General features: G+C 38.0%; 2 protein-coding genes across 2 annotated transcripts in view; both read left to right on the top strand.

Annotated features, from left to right (window-relative positions):
* Positions 1 to 1,070, top strand: part of LOC118748987 (zinc finger protein with KRAB and SCAN domains 3) — a 1,575-nt gene extending 505 nt beyond the window's left edge. Inside the window, exons 2-3 of the mRNA XM_036483801.1 lie at positions 7 to 154; positions 233 to 1,070. Of these exons, the coding sequence (XP_036339694.1) occupies positions 7 to 154; positions 233 to 882 (798 nt within the window). The 3' untranslated portion in view covers positions 883 to 1,070. The remainder of the gene's footprint in view (positions 1 to 6; positions 155 to 232) is intronic.
* Positions 1,071 to 3,191: 2,121 nt separating this feature from the next.
* LOC118746054 (coiled-coil domain-containing protein 39) overlaps positions 3,192 to 10,452 on the top strand; it is a 12,068-nt gene continuing 4,807 nt past the window's right edge. Inside the window, exons 1-4 of the mRNA XM_036479792.1 lie at positions 3,192 to 3,447; positions 3,522 to 3,669; positions 3,742 to 4,313; positions 4,390 to 4,719. Coding sequence (XP_036335685.1) covers positions 3,202 to 3,447; positions 3,522 to 3,669; positions 3,742 to 4,313; positions 4,390 to 4,719 — 1,296 coding nt within the window. The 5' untranslated portion in view covers positions 3,192 to 3,201. The remainder of the gene's footprint in view (positions 3,448 to 3,521; positions 3,670 to 3,741; positions 4,314 to 4,389; positions 4,720 to 10,452) is intronic.

Raw genomic sequence — 10,452 nt, 5'->3', positions numbered from 1 at the left:
TTTCAGCAATCTTATCACAAACACCTGCTATATCACAGTAATGAAAAGCCACATGTCTGTTCAACTTGTGGACGAGCTTTCAAGGAGCTTTCGACTCTACACAATCACGAACGAATACATAGTGGAGAAAAGCCGTTTAAGTGCGAAGTGTGTGGTACGTTTTTAAGTAAATATTGCATTATAAATTTGTAAGACACAACCTAATTTTCCCCAAAACTTTCATCTTCTCCAGGAAAATGTTTTCGACAACGTGTCTCCTTCTTGGTTCATACACGCATACATACCGGCATTATGCCCTACAAATGTGATGTGTGTCAGAAGAGCTTTCGCTATAAGGTCTCCCAGCGAACACACAAGTGCCAACCTCCGACATGTCTGTCAGACGAGGTTGATGCTGTACCGTTAGAAGGTGAAACAGGACAGAGTTTGAATAAGCAAGCACATGATCACACCACTGATGATATATCGGAAAGCTTCATCAAAGAATTTTTGGAAAATACTAGAGTACATACGGGTGATGCACAGAATTCGCCAGCCAGCGCCGAGATTGCAGCCATTACCGCTGTTAGCGATTGCAATGGCAACTTCGATGAGGCGCTACTCACCAAAGCTATCGATGATATAGTCGTGGAGTCTTGTAATAAAATGGGTATTGGAAATCAAGGTCAACACTTGTCACCTTCTAGTATGCGTTCTGCGGTAGCACCGCCGCCGTTGGCCCCCTGCAGTGATGATTGCAATTCACCAACACAGAAATTGCAAAACATGAGGTTGTATTCACCACAGCTGGAGTCAAGTATGGGTGATGTAGTATGTAGTGATAGCGTAGATAACATATTTCCACGATTTCTTCTGGACGATGTTGGAAGCAATATGATGTAAGATCAAGAAATACATATTTATACTAAAAACTAAAAAGTTACGAAATCGATTGTAAATTTTGTATAAATCTATAGCTAGTTTAATTCACATATTTTAAATAATATAAACTAGACAAATATAAAATGAAACCAAGAAATGTTAAAATTGATACACTGAAAAAATGCTTCTCATTCAAAACTCCATACTGCCTTAAGTACCTTCAGCTATCCTAATGAGGTTCTTGATCGCCGGTTTTCTTAAGCCTGAAGGTTTTTGCAAAATGTTTTAATCTCTGTTTAGGTACGAGTAGTTCACCACACAGAACAAGGTTAGGCATATGGATGTACGTTAGGGTGGTCTAAAAATGCATGTGAAAACTAAAGTCTGAATTTTTATGCTCTTACACCCCAGGATCGTATTATAACGAAAAAAGTATAACCTTATGTTAATGTTATTTTAAAATCAAAAAGTATTTAGAGGTCGCTAAAAGCGCTCAAAGTTGTCCATGTATTTCGTATGGAAAAAAACAACTTTTCGTAGAAATGGTATAGAATTCCTAAAAATCAATATTTTTCGATCGGAAGACTCTGTTTCTCTTTAGGAGATCCCAGTAATAATACCCAATTGTTTATTTAACCATTTTTTCATAGTCACTACATTTTATAGGTCCGCCAAAAACCCCAGAAAGTGCAATGGGTGCAGCAATAAAGAATCTTTAAAGAGTGGTTAAATTTTTGCAGAAGGAACTTTACTTCTCAGTTCAAAACACACATAATTTTCCTTCGATTGAACGGTACAATAGTAGTTATCGTAGGATTATTAGTTAGTCTGTTATCTTCCCACGATTTTTGAGTTATACCTAGGCTTGTTGCACCCGGTTGCTGATGGTTTCTTCATGCAGCTCGGTTACTCAGTTTACCAGATCATTCGCGTAGTCTTGGCTGTTCAGTATGAAAAAGTTCTTCTACAACCATTGTACATAAAAGGGGAGAGAGTACACCCCGGCTGGGGGCAACCTCGTGCGGCTGTTATCGATTCAGTAGTGTCCCCCTAATTCAATGCCGCCTTTACGTGTTCTTACCCAAATCCCTTAAACCTTTAAAATTTTGTTATCTTTGGCTTGATCTCGTTGATATATCCCCACCTAGAAACCCTCTGGTTGACGGAGATTTTTTCGGATCTACCCAAAATCACTTCTAGTATTTCTTTAACCATACACGTGGTTATCTTCAATGCATATAAATATGCTCGATTTCCATACGTCTTCAGTAGATAGGTTGATTGCCTTAATTGCCACCTAGAAAAAATTAGTAAAGGATCTGAGAAAGCATTTATCCACTGATTTTCTGCATTCATCGTTGGAAGGAAAGGTTAAATTGGCTATTAAAGCAGGTGGACGCACGTGGAGATATTTAGCGCACTGGATTCTCTTTGGCGAGTACGGAAACTAGTGAGACTATCAGAAATCAAGGAAGTAAATATTCGGCTGGATTATTTCACTCAGATTTCTTTAAAGAACTGAGTTGAGTATGGAGGAAGGTGGAGCTTACTCCATAGCACAGTGTGTGTATTCACCAAGAAGGATATAAATATTTTTTTGAGTATGTAGAAGGATAGTCGGCCGCTGTGGTGTAGTGGCAAGCAGTGCGCGCTTCCACTCCGCAGCGCCTGGGTTCAAGCCCTGGTTAAAGCCCTGGTTAAAGCAACATCGCAAAAAATATAGAAAAATGTTTTTTCTTAACAGCGGTCGTCCCTCGGCAGGCAATGGCAAACCTCCGAGTGAATTTCTGCCATGAAAAACAGCTTCTCATAAAAATACAATAGCCGTTCGGAGTCGGGGTAAAACTGTAGGTCCTTCTGCTTTGTGTGACAGTCGGGGGAGAAGCTCTGCCAAACACTAACATATGTGTAAGCGCCAATCTATTATTATTATTATGTAGAAGGATAGGTTTTCGAAAAAGTCCCACAAGTAAATAGAATGCAGCTCCTGAAAGTATTTCATAATAAACTGTTTGCCTGTTGATAAGTTGGAGTAGCAAAATTGGGGTTGTTTTACAGACTTATCCACATATTTGTAGTAACAATCATGTTGCTATAACGTAAACTGTTATTGATAAAACGTAGAAGCGCAATGAAATAAAGCATTTACCGAATTCAGTACTGGATTTCCACTTTAAACATCATGCAACATTTGATAGTCGACTATTCCAGCCAAATTATAAAACTTTCTCTATTTTTCTTTATATTTGTGACTAAATAAAAATAATATTCAAACTATTATTGTTATTGTAAACGCGAAATAAATACAGTTGTCATAAGTTTAACGGTGCACTAGGAATAATGACGACGGAGGAGGAGTCTCGAATACAAGATGACATTATTCAAAAAGCGATGCGGGCCATGGGTTGGGATCCCAACTCGGAAATACCCATGGCCAATAAGGAAAATTTATGTATACTAGCCGAGATGGAGCAAATGGTGGAGGAGAAGCTACAATTATTGGAATCCAATATACAAACAGAGGATCGTTTAGAGAAATTACTGCAGCATTCAAAAAATGCTGAAATGTGTGTAAATCAGAATTTGGTAAGCGGCGGAGACTCCGTATCAGCATAGTTAAACAATAGAAGTACATTTGTTTTTATATAATTTGTTTGTAGAAACTTTTGCAAGCGCATCAATCGGAGGTTCACACTGAGGCACATCTCTTTAAAGTAGCCGAGCGTGTGCAGTCGAAATTGAAAGTCGACATAAGGCGCATCGATAAGGAGACTGAGAGTTACAACGAATATGTGAACACCACCGAGAGTAAGACCACTAGCATACTTATGCTTACTTCCACACTTACTCACTTTAATTCTCCCATTCATTTGCTTTCAGAGGAACTGTGTAGACGAAAAAATGCCATAGATGATTTGACTTCACGCGTAAAATGGGCCAAAACGGTGTTGCTCGAATGGCGTGACGCAATGGAGGACACCAACAAGGGTTATCAATTGATTGAGAAATACTTCAAGGAAGATCAAGTGTTGGCGCGACAGAAGGATGCACGTCGGCAGCTGTTGCATAACGAATATGAGAAACTCCGCAAAGAGCTGGTGAAATTGTATGATGAACAGAAATCACTGGAGCAGAATATTGAATGTACAGCAGTATTATATCGCACGGCGCATATGGAACGTCGCCAAATGGTAGAAACATGGAAGCTCGCCGTACAGCAGATGTTGCAGCGTGAACGCGACGTGCGACACAACGAAGTGGAATTGAGCAATCTGAGGCGGGAGGCGGAGCGTGTGCTGAAGGAAAAAAAACGTTATGATGCAAATTTGGATAATATTATAAAAAATAATCGTGAAGTGGAGCACACCATATCGGTGCTGAACGAAGAAACTTCGGAAATTAAAGAGCAGATACAAAAATTGATCGATATGACGATTTTGAAGGAAAATGAGGTACATACATACGTACAGCTGGAATGGGCTTGCAAAACCAATTCAATTAACAAGCATATATTTTTTCCATTTTGAGGTGGAACTGCTGCAAAAGGATCTACAGAATCTTTCAAATAAAGTGCAACAACAACGTATGGAGAATCGTAAAATGTCTAAGGATAAAGATAAACGCACCAAAGCATTAGAAGATCTGAAAGTGTTGTTGCTGAAACTAGAAAGTCGTCTAAACGACATGACAAATAGGCACATGAGCGCCGAGCAGCGTCTACAAATGCTAGAAGAGATGAACGATGCAGCAGAGAAGTCGCAAAATGAGATAAATAGAGAAAAAATCCAACTAAATGGCCTAATCTATCGGAGTCAGCAGGATTTACAAGAGTTAAAGGATGAAAGCAAAAGATTGGAGGTGAGTTAAAATTAAAAAAACGACAGGTCTTGCGGCGGCGGTGTGGTCAACTTCAAATAGAATCGGCGGCGGCGGCGACGCCGGCTCGTCTGGAAACGCCGGCGCTACTGCCCATGAGGTAGATTCCAAAGAGCCATGAGGCTACTAATCTTATCATGTCATCTCGTCAGCGTTAGGCATTCACCAAGCCAATTCAGATTATAATTCTATTTAATTTATTCATTGAACTAGTTTTAAGTTTAAATTACGATGGACGAACAGAAGACGGTCTGAGGTCTACACCCTGCAGGAAATGTATCTAACTATAATCTAACTTTAAGTTGATTAGGAAGCAGCTAAAAGTCATTTATTATCTGTATATTTTCTTTGGCGAAACCGAACTATATTTCCACGGCGATGGCCGCGAAATAGTCAAGGGTGGTTTACCTCTGCATTAGATGTAACTAACTTGTAACTAACTACTTTTGGACATAAAATATCAATAGGAAAAATAAAATATTTTTTTTAATTTTATTTTTATTTTTTTATTTTTATTTACTTTATTACATTTCATATTTGTTTTCATATTCTGCTGTAGGTGGTCCCATATTCGAACTCCGTCAGACATAACTTCAAAATGATAATATGAAATTCCGATCTTCCTTTTACTTGTCCTCAACGCGTTTGTCAAAACGCGTTTAAAGAAAACAATCTCCTTCATTACTCCTGCATTACTTGTCAACTAGTTTCAAGCTAGCTTTTTGTAGCTAACTACAAGTTATATATTTTATAGAAATCCCGCAAAAAACTTGGTTATTTTTTATCAATTGATAATTTTTTTTTGCAGGACAGATCCGTATGTACTATTTAAATTTAAAGAAATAAAAAATTTTAAAAGTTAAGTTATTGGGATAATTTATGTCGCTATCAATAAATTTTTGCAATATTCTTATCAACCGTCATGTTAAGTTACGGAGTTCATACGATTTTTTGCGGATTACATATTGAAAACAAGTTTGGTCTACTTTTTTCCAAAAATTTAACCCATCAACTCGAACCAGAACGGGTCTTTTTGACCCACTGTTTAAAAAAAAGGCTTATAGATGGTTAAAATGTCCACTAAAATATTAAGCGCCAAATTTTTCTAAGGAGAACCGAATGTAATGAAAAATAATACTAATTTTTACCAAAAAGGGGGAACTTTAACCCTTTGTAGAAAACGTTGCGATACGAGGGAGCAAAACCTTCCTGGGGTTTGACCGCCATTAAAGAATGCTAACGTAATTTTCACACAGCCACCTAGTAATTGTATGGGGTCCCACATACGCCCCAGAATAAAATAACTTACGAATGTAAAAATTAGCAAAAAAAGTGTTTGCTCTTTTTTTTTAAAGTCTGTTTAAAAAAAAAAACAAAAAAAAAATACTCAGGAAAATCAACTTGTCTTTGTTTTATCTCTAATAATTGAGGAGTAAGATGGAATGAGTTAGATCAACAGAAGCTGCTTCGGTTAAAACTTCTTTCTGAGATATTGGCGTCTAAGTTTTTGACGTGTTATAACTTTATTGTTGTTGTAGTATTGGAAAGAGTTGTCTATTGCGGAAGAAAATCGTTAGATTACCATTATTCGACCCTAATTTAACTGTAATAAATAATCGCTTTCGATCGAAAATTATGTTACTTATGTTTTTTCTGAGTTGCGCTCTTTTTGGAAAAATAAAGGAGATCATATTCTTGTCCAGTGGCCCAAATTATGCAAAAAAAACTCATTTAAAAAAGTAATTTTCATTTCGTAAAATTGTGTTTTTAAACGAGTAGTATGTATTTAGTTCCTTCAAACGATGTATTTCAATGTACATACATCATGAAAAGTGTCGGTTAAGCCTTTTTCTCCGTGAAAAATTTGTCATTGTAGAGAGGAAATCGTTAAATTTTTGTGTGAAAGTTTTGTAGCGTCTCTATTTTTCTTCAAAATGTGGACTTTTCTAAAACAAAGGTAAACTAATTTGTGGTAGATTAAGATCTTTAATTAAAAGGATAAAAATGTAATACATGTACATTAGACTGCATCACCAAAAAAAGTTGCGGTTTTTCCGGCGGGATTACAAAATTTATTATATGTTAAGACGTTCACCAAAATATTTGGGAAAAATATTAAGATTTAAGTCAGCTGGACCGATTTGAAAATACCTCCAAAAACTGAGTGTTTTATGAATAAAAATAGTTTCGTAAAGAACTTTTTGAAAAAAGTCTGCTCAGATGACAAAACAGATTAAGCTTAAAAAATCTGCATACAAATATTTTAAAAAATTTTCAACGGAATCGTAAGAATGAGATTTTTAATGCTGTTTTTTTACTTTTTTCAAAGATTGATTTACGAAAAACTTGAATAACAGGGCCAAAACTATTCTGATTTAGACTCATGGGATCTCGGTAGAAAGGTATTTTCACACTGTTTTTATTTCTGTCCAAAAAAATATCATTCGTGACGCAATTTTTTTTTTTTCAAATACCAACACATCTTAATTCAAGTTTGAATGACGTTCGTTCATCCTACCTTTCTCTTTCATCCTTTGAATGAGTTTATTAGCAAAGAAATGAAAAGGGTGAGAAAATACCTTTGCACCGACACCTCTTAAGTCTAAATCAGAAGAGTTTAGGCTCAGTTATTCAAGTTTTTCTAATACCAATCTTTGAAAAAAGTTAAAAAAACAGCATCAAAAATCCCATCATTACGATTCCGTTAAAATTTTTTTTTAATTTTTTTAAAATATTTTTATGCAAATTTTTTAAGCTTAAACCGTTTTATCATTTGAGGGGAATTAAAAAAAAAAATTCAAGAAACTATTTTTATTCATAAAAACTCCATTTTTGGAGGTATTTTGAAATTGGTACAGCTCACTTAAATCTTAATATTTTTTCGAAATATTTTGGTGGACTCTTAAAATATAATAGATTTTATAATTCCAATGGAAAAATAGTACCGATTTTTTTTGTATGGGGAGTGATGCAGTCTAATGTACATATATGGTGTTAAAATACTTGGCTTTTGCAGAACTTAACTAAAGGCGCACTAGTCCCATACAGCGACACCGATTCTTCTGAAGAGTTAGTTGAAGAGGAAACTTGTGTAGGAAGACGAGGTTGGAAGACGCCGAAACCACTACCCAAAAGTCTTCTACAGAAGAAACAACGTAGTACTGCCGTAAGACTCAATCCGTGTGCTAATACAAAGTGCGGAAATGCTTGCGCCGATAATTTCACTTAGAACCGGCGGTTACAATTAAATGAACACTTTTGGGGGATGGGCAATAAGAATCGTCAAAGGGCATGGCCGTTATCTTGTATGAAAAGGGGCAACGTTAAAAGAAAAAAGAGTAGAAAATAGCAAAAGGCGCTTCAGTTATGATTACGTTATAAATTACAATAATACAAGTACTAAAGTATGCCAACAGTTTTTGCTTAAAACACTAAACATAACGAAAAAAAGTGGTTTCTTGCCATAATAGGACTCCTAAGGATAAGATAGCTCTCGCAAATTCGTTTATTGAACAACTACCAGCAGTTCTATTCCTTTACTGTCGAAATAAAAGCAACAAACTGTACCTTCCAGAGCAATTTCGCAACGTATCAATATTATACAAATGCTATAGCGAACACTTAAAAAGCATTAATAAGCAAACAGATCAGTTATCCCTCCGGATGTTTCGACAAATCTTTCAAAGAACGAGATTTGCAACGAGATTTGTACCGTAGTTTTCCAGTATTTAAAAATAGTGGACCAAAGAAAAACCCATACATCCATCAGTTTATACTGCGACAGTTGTGCAGTTCAAAGCCGGAATAGAGCTATGCTTGCAACACTTTCATTTTTCTTAGAAAATTCAACTAGTATTCAAAAGATAAAAATTACATATTTATTACCATACAATAATGCCAGTTGATTCCGTACATAGCACAATCGAGTCGTTTATTCGCAATAGGAATATTTGGGCTCCGAGCGAATGGTACACTGTCAACGCGAGGACTAATCCAGCTGGTTATAACTGTATGAATGAATCATTCAGATTTTAAGAACTGGAAAGCGTTTTCACTAGCAGTATTTGAGCCTTCATCAAAATTGTTCTTCAAAACATTGCGATCTGTGGAATTAGTAAAGAACAATCCTAATGTTGTGCTGAGGTGCGGATACTTTGAACATTCCTAAAAAATTGAATATGTATACAAAACGCAACTCCTTGTTACTAAATAAAGGACCTTCAACTATATACAGTAGTTTACAAAATATTTCATCTATCAAGTATGCAGATTTGAAAACGCTTTGCGATAAAAATATAATTCCACAAAAATTCCAAAGCGAGTACCTTAACCTAAAACATAAGTCATTTATTAAAGATTCATTACAAGACACTGATGAAGATGACGACACCGAAGTTATTTAGTTTTTATAGCGAACTATTTTAATATTAACGTATGTATTTGTGTTGAAGAGTGGTTTTCTTAATAACCACTGCAGCGGATAGTTTCTTCGACCAGCTTAGTACAAGACTCCCTGTTGTGGATCTCTCCCGTTGTGGGTGAATTGCCTTGGGAATCTGCGAACATCGACCCTAGACGGGTTCCATCCTGGTTTCCTGCGAGGGATACTACGTGTTTGCCCTCGCGTGATGGCAGTGACTTGGAAGGTGATGTAGTTGTGGTCGCTACCACTCAGGTCTTCAATCACTCTCCATCCGTCAGCCCTTCGAAGAAGGCTTTCTGAGACCAGGGTTATGTCAGGGATAGAGTATCCAAAACCCGGCCTTCGATATGTAGGGGTCGTTCCGGTGTTGAGGATGGTCAGGCCAATGCGGGCTGCCATTTCAAGGACCAGTCTTCCCCTGGTGTTTGTTTGGGGCATACCCCATTCCACGCCTCTTGCGTTGAAATCTCCAACAACAATTATGTGGCCGGTTATATCGCGCAATTCGTCTTCAAGGTCTTCGAGCTTTCCCCTGAAGACAGGGACTGTGTCGTTTGGAGACAGGTAGCAGCTCACCAGAGTGATTTGCGCCATTTTAACCCAGACGTAGCAGCGTCCGACCCCGCTGCTCTCTGCGCGATGGTTGGGGTTAGCAATCCATATCGCGGCCGACTCTGATTGGTCAACATGCCAGGTTTCCTTTGTTCTATAGGGTTCACTGATGATGACAGCGTCTGCTCTTTGTTCAAGAACCAATTGGTCCAGCAGGTCATCAGCTACCCTACTCCTGTTCATATTGCCTTGTATAAATTTAATCATATTCTCCCAAGCTTTGTCTTAGCCTCAGCAAGGGCATCCCTGAAGGCCTTGCACGCTCCCGACCCGGGCAGGTGATGGGAATTTTTCTGTCCATCTCCTGCCGAGCACAGGTAGCAGCTTGGGCTTTCTTTACACGCAGAGGCTATGTGGCCCTGCTGACCACATTTCCAGCATGAACTGCTTCTGTCTGGGCCTTTGCATGCCGCCTTTTTGTGGCCATACCCCAGACAGCGGAAACACCTTTGGACATCCGCGCGCTCTCGGACGCGGCAGATAATCCAACCTACTCGCAGCTTCCCCTTTTCAATAAGAGTCCGGCCTGGCAGTTCATCGATTTCCACCACGGCCATTCTTTGTTCTCGCGAGTTTACAGCGAGGAGAGAGACGCGAAGTTGGCCATTCATCTTGTCTCCTAACTCCCCGCGTATAGCGTTCTCCACTTCTGGGGCCGTGGTTAGGCAGTCCATGCCCAG

Source organism: Rhagoletis pomonella, unplaced genomic scaffold, assembly GCF_013731165.1.
Source record: "Rhagoletis pomonella isolate Grant_MI unplaced genomic scaffold, Rhpom_1.0 Rhpom_scaffold_00001, whole genome shotgun sequence".
Classification (NCBI taxonomy): Eukaryota; Metazoa; Arthropoda; class Insecta; order Diptera; family Tephritidae; genus Rhagoletis; species Rhagoletis pomonella.
Note: the sequence above shows the minus strand (reverse complement) of the source record. Positions and strands in the feature narration are given on the sequence as shown.